The sequence below is a fragment of the Eleutherodactylus coqui genome, chromosome 9, assembly GCF_035609145.1.
Source record: "Eleutherodactylus coqui strain aEleCoq1 chromosome 9, aEleCoq1.hap1, whole genome shotgun sequence".
Lineage (NCBI taxonomy): Eukaryota > Metazoa > Chordata > Amphibia > Anura > Eleutherodactylidae > Eleutherodactylus > Eleutherodactylus coqui.
Genome location: NC_089845.1, coordinates 8,246,348 through 8,264,179, shown reverse-complemented (window position 1 = coordinate 8,264,179; position 17,832 = coordinate 8,246,348). Strand labels below are relative to the sequence as shown.

The 17,832-nt window shown below is 45.7% G+C and overlaps 1 protein-coding gene across 4 annotated transcripts in view; it reads right to left on the bottom strand.

Annotated features, from left to right (window-relative positions):
- Positions 1-17,832, bottom strand: part of PTPN3 (protein tyrosine phosphatase non-receptor type 3) — a 318,436-nt gene that overhangs the window by 193,195 nt on the left and 107,409 nt on the right. For all 4 annotated transcript variants that reach the window (XM_066579095.1, XM_066579096.1, XM_066579097.1 and 1 more), the window contains 2 exons: positions 17,743-17,821; positions 12,895-12,939 (listed from right to left, as the gene is read on the bottom strand). In XM_066579095.1, coding sequence (XP_066435192.1) covers positions 12,895-12,939; positions 17,743-17,821 — 124 coding nt within the window. The remainder of the gene's footprint in view (positions 1-12,894; positions 12,940-17,742; positions 17,822-17,832) is intronic.

Genomic DNA, 17,832 nt, shown 5'->3' with positions numbered 1-17,832 from the left:
TGAATTGGTAGAAGAAGTATCCCAGCTTAAAACCAAGCTCGCCGATATTGAGGACAGAAATAGACGAAATAATATAACATTTTTTGTGGTATCCCTGAGTCTATTGTACCATCTGAACTGTCCAACCATTTAAAAAAAATCATGTCAACTCTCCTCCCGGAGGCCACTCCATATGATTTAACCATCGACAGAGCCCATAGGCTCCCCAGGCCAAAATTTGTACCTGAATCTAATCCGAGAGACACTATAGCGAGAATCCACTTTTACCATATAAAGGAAGCCCTGATGGCATCGGCCCGCAAAAAGAATCAACTTCCAGCTCCTTTCTCTAACATCCGACTCTTCGCGAACCTCTCACTAGTCACCATGAGTGAGAGGAAAACATTTTAACCAATCACTGCAGCCCTACATCAAGCCAATATACTATACCGCTGGGGCTTTCCAGCAAAAATTATAATACGTAAGGACAACGCCACACATGTCCTTCAAAAACCAGAAGACGTCCATCAACTACCAAAGTCCTGGGGAGTAAAGATACCATCTCCACAGCACTCCCAACCCCCTCCGAGGAAACAAGGAAAGCAAACCCAAGAATGGACCCAGACCTAAATCCTCAAGCGGATCTGCCATTTACCCATAACAACCATTAAGGTGGCTGCGCCCTTGGAAGGCTCCTCAACAGGCGAACTTTCTCGTCCCCCCATTTATTCAGCGTGCACACGCACTTGGCTGAACCGACGTGCTTCATGTCCACTACCCCAACCCCAACCAAGATTACTAAATCTAAAATTGTTTGTTGTTTAAGATTTTTACATTTTTACTTTGCATTACTAAGGAAACCACACAGTTATATAAATGCTAATGTAATTCTCTACAAATGCAAAACAAGTGTTATATCTTTATATGTTCCTGCTCTCCCTCTTTTCCACTCTTCACCGAATTGTACAAGGCTTCCACAGACCCTCAAATCAATGCTGCATAAACAAAAATGTCCACAAAAATACTATCCTTAAATGTAAACGGGCTAAACTCGCCATTTAAAAGGTCCTCTTTCTGGAAGGAGGAGATCAATTCAAAAGCCGAAATAATATGCACACAAGAGACACACTTTGCCTCTGACGCATGCCCAACTATAACGCATAAAAAATGTCCAAAAATCTTTAAAGCATGCTCCTCCAAAAAGCAAGCAGGAGTCTTGATAGCTTTTAAAGACTCACTGCAATTAGATGTAACCCACCAAAAAGCGGACACTAAAGGGAGATATCTGATCCTGTCAGGCCACGTTAATGGCAAGCCGTTCACAATCGCCAACATCTACACCCCAAACTCTGCCCAAGTTCGTTTTCTAAACAAGATAATGAAAAAAATAAGAAAATCTGAGAAAGGCACCTTACTAATATGTGGGGATTTCAACTCTGTACCGGATAACATACTCGACTCTACAAAGGGATCGACGAGATCCACCCCTCCGCTACTTCCCTGGCTCCACAACAATGCCTTATTTGACACCTTCAGATGTCTCAATACATCAGCAAAAGAATACACTTTCTACTCCTCAAGACATAAGTCATTCTCCAGGATCGACCTAATCCTAACAGATAGGTCTGCTCTACCCCTTATCAAATCAGCACATATAGGTACGGCCACATGGTCCGACCACGCGCCCGTCTCAATATCAATCTCCCTGGGTCAAACTAACGAAAGGCCAAGAACATGGAGAAACAATGTGTTCCTCATGAAATTACCAAAAAACCAAGCAGACATCTCCTCCGCTATAGAAGAATACTTTAAAATTAACACAACCCCAGATATCTCTCCCACCACCATCTGGAACGCTCACAAAGCCTACATTAGAGGAACTTTAATAAAAATTAGCGCAAGATAGAAAAAACCCACCAACTAAACGAACTCTTATCACAAATCACTGAAAAAGAAAGCCAACTGTCCAAATCCCTTTCTGACTCCCTACACAACGAACTATTCAAACTCAGACAAAAACTTAGAAATCTACTGATAGACAATTATGAAAAAGAAATGAGATCCTCAAAAGCAACTTACTACTCATCAAACAACAGACCCACACGCATGATGGCAAACTTGATCAAAAAAAAGATCTCCAGAACCAAAATCCCATATCTCTATGACCCACATAACCACAACAATAAAATTTACCACCCCAACCACATAATAGAAACCTTCTGTCAATATTACAAAGACCTGTATAATTTAAAAGATGACCCCTCCACCCCCCAACCCCACGCATCCAACATTGAACAATTTCTCAGAGGAATAAATCTTCCCACACTCTCAGATTCCCAGCTTAACCTCCTCAATGCCCCCTTAACACCAAACGAAATTATAGATAATATTAAATCCTTAAAACCCCATAAAGCTCCAGGCCCTGACGGGTTTTCTAATGATTACTATAAACTCTTCTCAACACTCCTAGCCCCACACCTAACTAAAGCATGCAACCAAGGAATCAATGAAGGTTTCTTTCCAACTGAAATGTTGGAAGCCACAATAATAACAATCCCCAAACCAGGGAAAGACCCCACCTCACCCTCCAACTTTAGGCCAATATCCCTATTAAACTGTGACATTAAAATTTACGCCAAAATATTAGCACTAAGACTTTTAAACATATTACCCAAACTAATCCATTCAGATCAAGTCGGCTTTGTTAAAGATAGACAAGCTTCAGACGGAACTAGAAGGATACTCAACCTTTTACACAAACTCGAAACCACACACACTCCCTCAGTTTTACTCGCCCTTGACGCTGAAAAAGCCTTTGACAGGCTCCATTGGAATTATGCCTTTGCCACCTTAAAAAAATTCAGATTTTCTGGCAACATACTCAAAGCTATCCAAGCCCTGTATACTTTCCCATCGGCAAAAATCTTTGCTGACGGTATGCTATCATCATCCTTCCCAATCACTAACGGCACACGCCAGGGCTGTCCGCTTTCGCCACTAATATTTACCCTGGTTATGGAACCCCTGGCGGAATATATAAGAACCTGCCCAGATATTCAGGGAATAGCAGCTAGCTCAAGACAACACAAAATAAGCTTATTTGCCAACGACATTCTGCTTACGCTTTCCAACCCAATCTCATCCTTAAGAATAACGCAAAAAATATTTAAAACATTTTCGGAAATATCCTATTATAAATTGAATATTACTAAATCACAAATTCTAGGCATAAACATACAGGAAACTCAAAAAAAAGATATACAAAAAGAATTTCCCTTTCAATGGCAACCCAAGTCCATCCCATACCTAGGTATAAACTTAAAGGGGTTGTCCCGCGCCGAAACGGGTTTTTTTTTTTTCAATAGCCCCCCCGTTCGGCGCCAGACAAACCCGATGCAGGGATAAAAAAAAAAAAAAGGGGAAGTACTTACCCGAATCCCCGCGCTCCGGTGACTTCTTACTTACCTTGTGAAGATGGCCGCCGGGATCTTCACCCTCGGTGGACTGCAGGTCTTCTGTGCGGTCCACTGCCGATTCCAGCCTCCTGATTGGCTGGAATCGGCACACGTGACGGGGCGGAGCTACGAGGAGCCGCTCTCTGGCACGAGCGGCCCCATTCAGAAGGGAGAAGACCGGACTGCGCAAGCGCGTCTAATCGGGCGATTAGACGCTGAAGATTAGACGGCACCATGGAGACGGGGACGCCAGCAACGGAACAGGTAAGTGAATAACTTCTGTATAGCTCATAATTAATGCACAATGTACATTACAAAGTGCATTAATATGGCCATACAGAAGTGTATACCCCCACTTGCTTTTGCGGGACAACCCCTTTAAGCTTCCCCACATCGCGTCTGGTAGGGGCAAATTTCCCCCCGCTCCTAGTAGACCTTCAAAAAGAACTCGACACTTATCAGTCATACCCTCTCTCATGGCTAGGCCGCGTCACTATTTATAAAATGATGACTTTACCTAAAATCCTACACTATTTTCGCACCCTACCAATACCGATACCAAAAACCCTTCTCAACAGATTTCAAAGTCAACTTTCCAAATTTGTATGGCAGAATAAAAAAACAAGAATTGCACTTTCCATCTTAAGATTAAACAGGCGCCAACGAGGTTTAGGTCTTCCCAACCTAGACTCGTATCGCAAATCCACTATCCTCAACAACTTAAGAGCCTGGACAAGACACAACTCAAAAATCAGCTGCCCTCCCTGGAAAGGGACTTTAATAATCTAAAACCTTTAAAGCATCTTCTAATCACATCTATCATAGGCAATATACACCTTACAACATCAAAACCTTTAATAAGCTCTCACTTCTCTCTACCAATGAGAGCATCAATAGAAGCCTGGACCGATCTGACACGAAATCTCAACAACTCCACTCCTCCTACTCCCCTGAAAATACCGGTGGAAATCTTAGAACTTCTGATACCTAACTTAAATACAGGGTCTTGGTCCAGGCAGGGCCTTAAATTTATATCTGATCTCTTCTTCTCAAATAAACTCCTCCCCTTTCGGGACTTGACCAACAAATTCGACCTCCCACACTCAGACATCTATAAATACACTCAAATTTCCTCCTTCTTACATAACCACCAACTAGATAACATCAAAATTCCTAAAATAATTGCTTCATTCCTAGATGAACCACAAATCAAAATGAACACCCGAACATTCAATGACATCTTCTCAGGAAACCTGAAACCACCAGGCAAATGCCATCTTATTAACTGGAGCAAGGATTCTGGGAAGGAAATATCCCTAGATCCATGGCTCAGGGCCTTTGAATGGGCTAGACAATCATCGCAGAGCGCAAACCTAATCGAGACACATTTGAAACTCCTTACACGTTGGTACTTCACCCCTCTGGTCTTAACCAGAAGGGGTCTTTCCGATAGCGACAGATGTTGGAGAAATTGCAATAATAAAGGCTCCCTCATCCATATCTTTTGGTCATGCCCTCTTCTAATCCCATTGTGGAAAGAAGTATATAATCTTATATATAGACTCACTGCCTTCAGACTCCCTTTTTCTCCAGAGCTTGCTTTGCTGCTCCTAAACACAGTCAAAATGCCCACTCATCCCAAAAAACTGGTGGGTCATATATTCCTACCAACAAAATCCCTCATAGCTAGATGTTGGAAATCTGAGATAGTTCCAACGTTGACCGACCTCATCAACCTAGTATCGGAACACTGCCTGTACGAAAAAATTTTAGCCCTCAGACACAATGACATCAATGGATTTGAAATGATGTGGAAGCCTTGGACCAACACATTTCATCCCTAAACAAAAATTTTCGGTGAATCTGTACTTCTCATTATATCACTAACAAACATCCCTTACTTTACACCTTCCTTAAACGTCTAACACACCCCAACCCCCCCTCCCCCACTCCCCCCTCCCCCACTCCCCCCCCCTTCCCTCTCACAAACATGTTTACACCATGTTTCAAACCAGTTCCAAACTGTTTATTTCGCACCAACTAACCTCGATAGGTTACTCGATGGTTATGAATACTGCTTACTCTTCTGTTATGCATAAATGAATACCACGTATACAAGACTTATGTAAACTGTCTATACTTAAAACGTGATTTCTCTCTCTATTTCTGTAACCTTTATCAGAAAACAATAAAAAACTATTGAATGAAAAAAAAAAATTCCGCTAGGTTAGCCTTCAGTGTAGATGTCAGTGAGGCAAAGTTAGCTTGTAAAGAGTTCTTTAAAGCTACTACCATTTCTATCATGAAGGTTTCTGTAACCGGTTTTTCAGAAGTAGGCATTTCAGATATCATGTCTTCCATGTTAGAAATTGGTAAATCTTCTGGTAGGTCTGTCATACGTTTTTGCCTTTGTTTAAGTGGGCTTGCTGAGGGAGAAATGTGGATTTGTTTCTGAGCTTTGGACTTTGGTTTAAGTGCCTGTTGCGCCCCTCTGTGTGCTCCTTTCCCTCTAGAAGACACTGTGCTCTCTTCAAATGCACAATAGGATTTATTGGAGTGGTGTTTATCTATATTTTGTTTAGAGTGAGATTTTGCGGTAAGTTTTAAAGATGAGGGGTTAAAGGGAGACCGATTAGTTTCCCAGAAATGCACAGAGATCACGCTTTTGGGTCCAGTTGACTGTAAAGTAGGGTTGGGTAATGTGTGAATCTCTCTCTCAGCCCTCTCTGTTGCAGGAATACAGTTCAGGACCTCTTGCACAGCAAGTGCGGGCAGCGAGGGGTTAATAATCTTTATACACTCACCTCTAGTTTCCACCGAGTGAGATAGATTGTTCTGATCCCTCAAAATGGTGGGCGTCAGAGGCGGGAGATTTTCTTGTAAGATGGAGTCTCTTCCCCACTTCGGTCGAGCAGAGATACTGGTTAGAGAACCTGGAGCAGCAGCAGATGGAATCGCGGGACCTGCAGGGGCGGCAATCTCTTCACCAAGCTCTGGTGCAGAAGAGTATTCGGTCAGGACCTCCGGAGTGGCAGCGGACAGCAGCGCTGGGCCAGCATAGGAGGCAGGGTCTGCACCAAGCTTCGACAGGGCAGAGAGACCTCTCACAGTCCCCGGAGCGGCCGCGGTCAGCGGCGCGGGGACCAGCAGAAGAGGTAGGCTCAGTAGTTAAAGGGGTTGTCTCGCGGCAGCAAGTGGGGTCATACACTTCTGTATGGCCATATTAATGCACTTTGTAATGTACATCGTGCATTAATTATGAGCCATACAGAAGTTATTCACTTACCTGCTCCGTTGCTGGCGTCCCCGTCGCCATGGATCCGTCTAAATTCGCTGTCTTCTGGCGTTTTTAGACGCGCTTGCGCAGTCCGGTCTTCTGCCTGGTGAATGGGGCCGCTCGTGCAGGAGAGCTGGTCCCGCGTCGTCATCGTAGCTCCGCCCCGTCACGTGTGCCGATTCCAGCCAATCAGGAGGCTGGAATTGGCAATGGACCGCACAGAGCCCACTGTGCACCATGGGAGAAGACCCGCGGTGCATCGTGGGTGAAGATCCTGGCGGCCATCTTGAAGAAGGAAGAAAGAAGTCGTCGCAGAGCGGGGATTCGGGTAAGTAATATATATATTTTTTTTTTAACCCATCCCTTGGGTTTGTCTCGCGCCGAACGGGCGGCCTATTGAAGAAAAAAAAAAAAACGTTTCGGCGCGAGACAACCCCTTTAACTCCGCTGATGTAGCGAAGTCTCCCCCAGTCTCCGGAGTGGTGGCGTGGGGACCACTGGAGACACAGGCTCCTCATCCACCGCTGGAAAGATAGAGAGGCCGTATGGGAGGTCCGATATGGCGGCGGGTGGCAGCGAGAGCCTAGGCAGCGCGGTAATCTCACTTTCTCAGTCATCCGCGAGAAGTCCGCAGGGTTGGGGGCACTATTCTCTTCCTCCGGTGGAGCAGGTGGCAAGGACCGGACCTCAGAGTCAGAGGAGCGCACGGGGAGAGAACAAGTCTTCCAGACGACCAGACAGATGCCAGGTTGGCCTGCGGCAATTCATCTGCCGGTGGAGAGGTGTCCAGGGAACCCAGTGGGGAAGTTGGTGTGCCTTCGGTGATGCTTTTTGTTGCTTTTAATAGTGTGAGTTCTCGGAGCTCTGGGATCAAACGTCCATCTTGGTGCTCAGTCGGGCCACGCCCCCCCTTTGGTTAGGTTTTTTGAAGTGATGGAGTTGGGAACTTTTTTTTTAAAATAGTCTTCTAAAATTTAATTCTATTGCTTTTCCTTAAACCAACTGCAATGGGAGCTGAATTTATATACAATATACTACAATAATAATTGCTTAATAGGTTAGAATCCATGGCAGGTGGGGTCTTCACTGGGCTAATCACAACCAAGAATTAGGGGTGGTCAGAGGAAGACTGATGGGGCAGATGGGCACCTCCACTAACTGCTTAACCAACAATGAGGGGTGGTGGGAGAAAGCATAATGGGGCAGATGGATACCCCACTAATTTCTTAACCAGCAATGAGGGGTGGTGGGAGGAAGCACGATGGGGCAGATGGACACCCCCACTAACTGCTTAACCAACAATGAGGGGTGGTGGGAGGAAGCAAGATGGTAAATAAGGTGGTAAATAGGATGGTAAAGAAGGTAAATGCCAGAATCCTGGGAGTGTTGGACTTCACCACAGGAATCAATATTGTGACCATTCCCTTCTCTCCGTCACCGGATGGAGTTACAACTACTGCCGCTGCTATAAAACGTCTGCTACCTTCCCTCCCTGTATAGTTGGTACGGGGCCTAGAGGACTACTAGTAGGCATTCATATTATCTACTGGGACACTCGCCAACCTGGAGGTCTGCAGTCCCCGCAGTAACGGAGTTAACCATTTATCAGTCGTGGCAGTAGAGGCGCCCCGGTAATGGCAGAGCAGTAGACATTCCCATGCGGTAAGCTTTCAGCTAATACATTTACCTGGTGCAACGGATGATTCTCTATGTATGGTTATTGCCAAATGAACTTATCAGTAACTCAAAGATTAAAATACTGAGAAATCGCCTCCAGCCTGGTGCAAGGAAGGGATCTGATGTATAGCCGTTGACCTGCAGATGGCTTTAGATGTATTAACTCCTTCACACAAGCGTGTTTTTGTGCGTGCATGTGCGGGGACAAAAACATGCTTCTATTAGAATCAGTGCATTCCCTATGGTGTGTGCCTGTAAAGATAGGACATGCGTGCACCATAGGGAATGCACGCATTGTCTTCAATGGAGCCGCGGCTGCTGTTCCATGTGGCTCCATTGAAGACAATGGTCTGCCGGGACCCCTTAATTGTTTTTCATGGAAGTGCTTTACATATAGGCTTTTCCCTGAAAAACTAAAATTTTAGTGTAAAAAAAAGTACTTACCTGTCTGCCGCTGCCGTGACCCCGTGGGGATAAAGAACACATCTGCCACATGCGGCAAATGTTTCCTTCATCCCCATGAGGAAAAATAATTCCCTGCTGCACCTGCCATATCTGTGACAGATGCAGCAAAGGAATCTGTGCCATATCTGTGACAGATTCATCACTGTGGGAAATAAAGAATTCCCTACCACAGCTGTCACAGATGACAGCTGTGGTAGGGGATCCAGCTGCCTGCATCCTGAATTTGTTTTTCAGGGAAGGGCTTTAAATATAAGCCCTTCCCTGATAAACAACAAAAAATGGTGATAGAAATAAAAAAAATAAACACTCACCTTTCTTTAGCTGCCGGGGCACAGCCGCGTCCAGCCGGCTCTTCTCCTGCAGTGCTCTGAGGAGTATTCAGCAGGCAGGGATTTAAAATCCCCGCTTGCTGAATGGGCTGCCTCTGATTGGCTGAGCACTGTGACCAATCAGAGGCAGGTCTCAGCTATTGAATGACAGCTGAGAGCTGCCTCTGATTGGTCCCTGCGCTCAGCCAATCAGAGGCAGCACTCACCTATTCATGAATTCACGTTTTTCAGTACATTATATGGTACATTACATACTACCATTGAAAAATACAACTCGTCCCGCAAAAATAACAAGCCCTCATACAGCAACGTGGATGGATAAATAAAGGAGTTATGATTTTTTTTAAAGTGGGGGGGGGGGGGGCAAAAATAGGAAAAAACAAAAAAGCGCCGTCACTAAGGGGTTAAGGGCTATGAACATCTTTCGGGGCCTTTACTCTTCACTTAAATACATGAATTTTGTGATGAAAATGTAGCAGCAGCATTATTCATGTTTGGACCTTATCTCTTCTGCAGCGTCTACATAACTCAGTGTAAAAGGAGCGTCAGTCCTTAACTCTCCTCCTTATCCTCTAGTTTATGACCACAAGAGAAGTGATCACATTCGTTCCGCCAACAGCCCGTCCCGTGTAACAGCCTGCAGAGACGTGAACTAGAGTGGTCGTTCCGCCAACAGCCCATCCCGTGTGACAGCCTGCAGAGACGTGAACTAGAGTGGTCGTTCCGCCAACCACCTACCCTATGTAACAGCCTACAGACACCTGGACTAGAGCGTTCGTTCCGCCAACAGCCCACCCCGTGTAACAGCCTACAGACACCTGGACTAGAGCGTTCGTTCCGCCAACAGCCCACCCCGTGTAACAGCCTGCAGACACCTGGACTAGAGCACTCATTCTGTCAACAGCCCATCCCGTGTAACAGCCTGCAGAGACGTGAACTAGAGTGGTCGTTCCGCCAACAGCCTACCCTATGTAACAGCCTGCAGAGACCTGGACTAGAGCGTTCGTTCCGCCAACAGGCCATCCTGTGTAACAGCCTGCAGACACCTGAACTAGAGCACTCATTCTGTCAACAGCCCATCCTGTGTAACAGCTTGCAGAGAGCTGGACTAGAACGGTTGTTCCACCAACAGCCCACCCCGTGTAACAGCCTGCAGAGACCTAGACTAGAGCAGTCGTTCCACCAACAGCCCACCCCGTGTAACAGCCTGCAGACACCTGGACTAGAGCACTCATTCTGTCAACAGCCCACCCCGTGTAACAGCCGGCAGAGACCTGGACTAGAGCAGTCGTTCCGCCAACATCCCACCCCGTGTAACATCCTGCAGAGACCTGGACTAGAGCAGTCGTTCCGCCAACAGCCCACCCCGTGTAACAGCCGGCAGAGACCTGGACTAGAGCACTCATTCTGTCAACAGCCCATCCTGTGTAACAGCTTGCAGACAGCTGGACTAGAGCAGTCATTCCGCCAACAGCCCACCCCGTGTAACATCCTGCAGAGACCTGGACTAGAGCAGTCGTTCCGCCAACAGCCCATCCCGTGTAACATCCTGCAGAGACCTGGACTAGAGCAGTCGTTCCGCCAACAGCCCACCCCGTGTAACATCCTGCAGAGACCTGGACTAGAGCAGTCGTTCCGCCAACAGCCCACCCCGTGTAACATCCTGCAGAGACCCGGACTAGAGTGGTCGTTTCGCCAACAGCTCACCCCATATAACAGCTTGCAGAAACCTGGACTAGATCAGTCGTTCTGCCAACAGCCCACCCCGTGTAACACCCTGCAGAGACCTGGACTAGAGCGGTCGTTCTGCCAACCGCCCACCCCGTGTAACAGCCTGCAGAGACCTGGACTAGAGCGGTCGTTCTGCCAACCGCCCACCCCGTGTAACAGCCTGCAGAGACCTGGACTAGAGCGGTCATTACGCCAACAGCCGACCCCAGAGATTGACAAGTGCTCCGCTATCAGTGGCAGCCCCACTGAAGATGCCCAACCCCCACTCAAAACCAGGGGGTGCCACTAGTCCATGGTGAGAAGAGGGGGACATGGGACCTCTGGTCTCAGACTTACCACTTATTTTATGGGCAGGTGATGAAAGTCCGTTTTGTGAAAACCCCTTTAAGTGCACCCTTCTTATTTTTGGCCATGACTTTGCACCTCAGTCTTTCTTTTAGAGGTCACATAATTCACAGCCGATTTGATTCTTCTCATTAATTCTTGAGTATATATGAAATATTCTTTGCACTATATTTATTCTTCTGGTGGCTTTTGCTTCCGTCCATTACCATCATTTGCCTTCCTTCCAGCTTTGGGGGTCCTACTATCGATATCAGATGATCTTTACCTTTTGCTCATTGACATTGACATTGTGGGGATGCAGAGTCTGCGGCTGCTTTTCTGGGGTGTTTATTCTTTGTATTGCCATCACTACTCTGCTTAAACAGATGTCTGCAGTAATCAATGCCTGCGCCGAGCCTTACGACACTCCCGTAAGACAGACCAATGCAGGCGGTCAGCCCAAGCTCTTACACTGCAACGGCCATTTACATGCTATATGGATTTCTGCTATACCATGGTTCCCCGAAAATAAGACCCTGTCTTATATTATTTTTTGCCCCAAAAGAGGCACTAGGTCTTATTCTTTTTCCTAGCAGGCTCGGTCCAGGTCCCTCCGATGCTCTCCACAACTCCGATGTGCTTCCCGCAGTCCTCTGCCGCTCGTACAACATCACCTCCTGGTTACGGGACTCATAAATCCAGCCTACAGGAAGCGATGGCTGTGATTGGTTCTTCGACAGCTGCAGCGCTGGATGAACCAATGCGATGGCTGTGATTAGCTGAGCAGTGGTAGAAGAACAAATCAATAGCCATCATGTTGTAGAGGCAGGATTTATGAACTGGCTGAGCCGAGGCCAATCCCAGTCATTGCATTGGATCATCTAGTGTTGCATTGATTGGCTGAGCAACGGTCAATCATCAAACCATTGCATCCTGGAGTGGGGATTTATGGATACCGTAACCAGGAAGTGATGTTGTACAAGTGGCTGAGGACTACGGGAACCGCGATGAATCTCTAGAGATCAGCAGGAGGGACCTGGACTGAGCCTGATAGGTAATGTATTCTTTTTTTATGTAGTGTACCTAGGGCTTATTTTCAGGGTAGGACTTATATTTCAAGCCTCCCCAAAAATTAGCCTAGGGCTTATTTTTGGGGTATGTCTTATTTTTAGGGAAACGGGGTATTACCAACTCTAAGCTATCCCAAGACACTAAGTCTAAGCCCAGTAATCCTAAGCTTTGTGGTGGTGTAACTTATATAACTGTAAGGCCGTACAAATCGCCTACTAAAACAAAAGGCACAAAAACCACCATGGTGGTGAAATATTGCGGGCAACAAGTGTTTTGAACAAGTACATTAAATGGGCTGCTTGGACTATTTTATATTTTTTAAACTGGCCATACATATTAAACTGGACCAAAATGGACATTTACGTATTAAATAAGCTTCCATGTCATCCTTACTACAACCACCACCACGTTCCCTACTCTTTACATGTCCTACCGGCTGTACCAGACCTCTAGCCAGTATGTGCATGGGGCATGTAGCCAGGGGGCCAAGCTAGTTTCTGTAGACCCTTATCCATCATCACATACTGCAGCACACCAATAAACCCACACAGAAGTCCCAGGCCGATGAAAAGAAGCGATTCCTTACCTTCCTTCTAATATATCCTTCTTCAGCTGTAAGAAGTACAAATGTCTGGAAGACAAACAACAAAAGAATCATGTAGAAACAACCGTCCCGACAATCTGACAGTGAATATGGTTCAGCAGGGCATTACTATGGCCTAACTAATGTAAAAGGGTCTGAGGATACAAAACTGTGTGATTAACACAAGACAACAGTGGATGATTACAGATGCATCTGGGTCAGTTGGGGCAGAAAAGAGATAAATGAGGGGTAACACTGATACATGTGAGGGTCTGCACACGGGCTGGGAGATCCATGTCACCATTACACACTAATGGGAAACCACTGGGGACACCGACAGGGAGAAGGACGTAGAGATCTTAGTTACCTGTGAGCTTAACTGGAGCAACCAGTGTCAGGCAGCTGCTGCCAAGGCTAATAGGATCATGGGGAGCATCAAAGAGGTCTGGGGGCGCATGATGAGAACATTGTTCTTCTTCTTTACAAGTCACTGGTCAGACCACACATGGAATATTGTGGACAGTTTTGGGCATCAGTAATAATCATAATCTTTATATATATATATAACGCCAACATATTCCACAGCGCTTACAAAAACAGGCGGAGTACAGAAGGTTTAGTTTAAGGGATGCGGTATGCCTCCCTGAAGAGCTGCGTTGTTAGAGCACGCCTGGAGATTTGTGAATCAGGGTTTGCGCGGATAGCTTTTGGTAGCTCGTTCCAGAGGACGGTGCTGCTCTGGAGAAGTCTGGGAGGTGGGAATGAGAGGTTCAACTTAAAGGGGTTGTCTCGCGGCAGCAAGTGGGGGTATATACTTCTGTATGGCCATATTAATGCACTTTGTAATATACATCGTGCATTAAATATGAGCCATACAGAAGTTATTCACTTACCTGCTCCGTTGCTAGCGTCCTCGTCTCCATGGATCCGTCTAATTCTGATGTCTTCTTGCTTTTTTAGACGCGCTTGCGCTGTGCGGTCTTCTCCCCTTCTGCTCGGTCCGGCACGAGCGGCGTTCTGGCACCGCCCCCTTCTAAGCATCATCGCGTAGCTCCGCCCCGTCACATGTGCCGCTTCCAGCCAATCAGGAGGCTGGAATCGGCAATGGACCGCACAGAGCCCACGGTGCACCATGGGAAAGGACCCGCGGTGCATCGTGGGTGAAGATCCCGGCGGCCATCTTGGTGAAGGAAGGAGAAGGAAGAAGGAAGACGTTGCAGAGCGGGGATTCGGGTAAGTAATATGTATTTTTTTTTTTTTTTAACACATCCCTTGGGGTTGTCCTGCGCCGAACGGGGGGCCTATGGAAAAAAGAAAAACGTTTTGGCGCGAGACAACCCCTTTAATGTGGCACTCAGTCTGATTTTGTTAGTAGAGCGTATGGCCCCGGGCTGGATGGTGGATTGACAGAAGGGATACAATGAAGGGCGGCAGGGTGCTGTGGATGAGGGATACAATGTAGGGCGGGGCAGTACTATGGAGAGCTTTATGGATGAAGGTGGCGAGTTTAAATTCAGTACTCAAGAAAAACATATCAGAGCTTGAGCGGGTACAAACTTGGGCGGGGAACTAAAGTAATAAAGGGAATTGGCGGACTACAATACCCAGACAGCTTATCAAAATTGGAGTTTAATTTAGAAAAAGAAAGATGGCTGAGATAAAAAAAAGATATCTATCTATAGTACACAGATCTCTCTAATCATTTATTGTACCCAGGACTGTAACAAGGGGGCGCTCTAATCTATATATATATATATATATATATATATATATATATATATATATATATATATATCAGGGGTCAGTACACAGATCTCTCTAATCATCTATTATACCCAGGACTGTAACAAGGAGGCGCTCTAATAACTATGTATAATATATCAGGGGTCAGTACAGAGATCTCTCTCATCATCTATTATACCCAGGACTGTAACAAGGGGGTGCTCTAATAACTATATATAATATATCCGGGGTCAGTACAGAGATCTCTCCCATCATCTATTATACCCAGGACTGTAACAAGGGGGCACTCTAATAACTATGTATAATATATCAGGGGTCAGTACAGAGATCTCTCTCATCATCTATTATACCCAGGACTGTAACAAGGGGGTGCTCTAATAACTATATATAATATATCCGGGGTCAGTACAGAGATCTCTCCCATCATCTATTATACCCAGGACTGTAACAAGGGGGCGCTCTAATAACTATGTATAGATATATCAGGGGTCAGTACAGAGATCTCTCCCATCATCTATAATACCCAGGACTGTAACAAGGGGGCGCTCTAATAACTATATATAATATATCCGGGGTCAGCACAGAGATCTCTCCCATCATCTATTATACCAAGGACTGTAACAAGGGGGCGCTCTAATAACTATATACAATATATACGGGGTCAGTACAGCGATCTCTCTCATCATCTATTATACCCAGGACTGTAACAAGGGGGCGCTCTAATAACTATGTATAATATATCAGGGGTCAGTACAGAGATCTCTCTCATCATCTATTATACCCAGGACTCTAACAAGAGGGCGCTCTAATAACTATGTATAGATATATCAGGGTCAGTACAGAGATCTCTCCCATCATCTATTATACCTAGGACTGTAACAAAGGTGGGCTCTAATAACTATGTATAATATACCAGGGGTCAGTACAGAGATCTCTCCCATCATCTATTATACCCCGGACTCTAACAAGGAGGTGCTTTAATAACTATATATAATATATCAGGGGTCAGTACAGAGATCTCTCCCATCATCTATTATACCCAGGACTGTAACTAGGGGGTGCTCTAATAACTATGTATAACATATCAGGGGCAAATACAGAGATCTCTCTCATCATCTATTATACCCCGGACTATAACAAGGGGGTGCTCTAATAACTATGTATAGATCTATCAGGAGTCAGTACAGAGATCTCTCCCATCATCTATTATACCCAGGACTGTAACATGGGGGCGCTCTAATAACTACATATAATATATCAGGGGTCAGTACAGAGATCTTCCCCATCATCTATTATACCCCGGACTGTAATAAGGAGGCGCTTTAACAACTATATATAATACATTAGGGGTCAGTACAGAGAGGTCTTCCATCATCTAATATACCCAGAACTGTAGCAAGGGGGGTGCTCAAATAACTATGCATAGATATATCAGGGGTCTGCACAGAGATCTCTCCCATCATCTATTATACACAGGACTGTAACAAGGGGACGCTCTAATAACTATGTATAATATACCAGGGATCAGTACAGAGATCTTCCCCATCATCTATTATACCCAGGACTGTAACAAGGAGGTGCTTTAATAATAAATATATATTAGGGGTCAGTACAGAGATCTCCCCCATCATCTATTATACCCAGGACTGTAACAAGGGGGGCTCTAATAACTATGTATAATATATGAGGAGACAATATAGAGATCTCTCTAACCATCTATTATACCCAGGACTGTAACAAGGAGGCGCTCTAATAACTATATATAATATATCAGGGGTCCTTACAGAGATCTCTCCCATCATCTATTATACCAGGACTGTAACAAGGGGGTGGTCTAATAACTATGTATAGATATATCAGGGGTCAGAACAGAAATCTCTCCCATCATCTATTATACCAGGACTGTAACAAGGAGGCGCTCTAATAACTATATATAATATATCAGGGGTCAGTACAGAGATCTGTCCCATCATCTATTATACCCAGGACTGTAACAAGGGGGTGGTCTAATAACCATGTATAATATATTAGGGGACAGTACAAAGATCTCTCCTATCATCTATTATACCTAGGAATGTAAAAAGGGGGCGCTCTACATGTAGAGGATAGGTTCCTACACAACATAGAAGGGGGTCTTTACTGTAAGAGCAGTAAGACTATGGAACTCTCTCCTCAGGATGCGGTGACGGTGATACAATATAAGAGTATAAGAGGTTCTGGACGTCTTTCTTGAGTGTCACAGTAGTACATGTTATATCACTGATTACTCAGAAGGGTCGGTGATCCGGGGATTATTCCTATTACCAGATTGGAGTGGGTAAGGAATATTTTCTCCATTGGTGTTTTTGCTGTTCTTTGGATTAGCATTGCAGGACATTAGACTGTAGTGAATGGACAGGTCTTACCTACTGTGTACGGTGGAGCTTGACAACCGTCACTGGTTACACAAATGAGCGACAAGAGGTGAGCAGAGCAGACGAGTGGTGGTACTACATAAAAAGACTGCTATCCCTTCTCTCGTTGGTTTTATAATTACAAACATTCTAGAATCTGTGGAGTTGTATAGCCATCAGCACTGACACGGTTCGGGCACAGACGACTATAAGAAACTGTCACCGATGACCCCACTGAGTGCCAGGACACATAGGAGACATCTGACACTGGTGCTAGGGGTGATGGTGCGACAGGAAATCAGTGACGACAGCTTTAGGTCCTGTCATAAAGGTCAGCGACCGCCACAGATGGGGGGATCGGGAGGTTGAGACTGAGTGGTGGGCGATGGCGCTGTCGTTCCTTGGAGGGGGGAGGGATATATCGGTTCTTCTTAATCCAACCGGCTTCCATCTCTCACACAAGGATTGGAGTAAGGGAGAAGGCCTCCTCTGATGGATGTCGCTGCGGTCGGTCCATTTCTAGGACAGTCACAATGGTCTCTGACCAGGACGGGTCCCGGCTGGGCAAGCTACAGTGATTTCCACCATAAGAAAGCGTGTCCCACTGAAGTACACCGGCCCAACCGTGTGTGGGGATAATGTAACCAAGTGCCGTCATGGCAGATGCGGCGCACCCCGCCGTACATGTACTAGGGATGAAATCACATGGAAATACCTGGTTTGATCCTGCTGCAGGCTGTTCGGGTCTGGTATAAAAAAACGGACTCTCAAGACAAAGCAGCAAGGGAAACCTCCTGGAATAAAT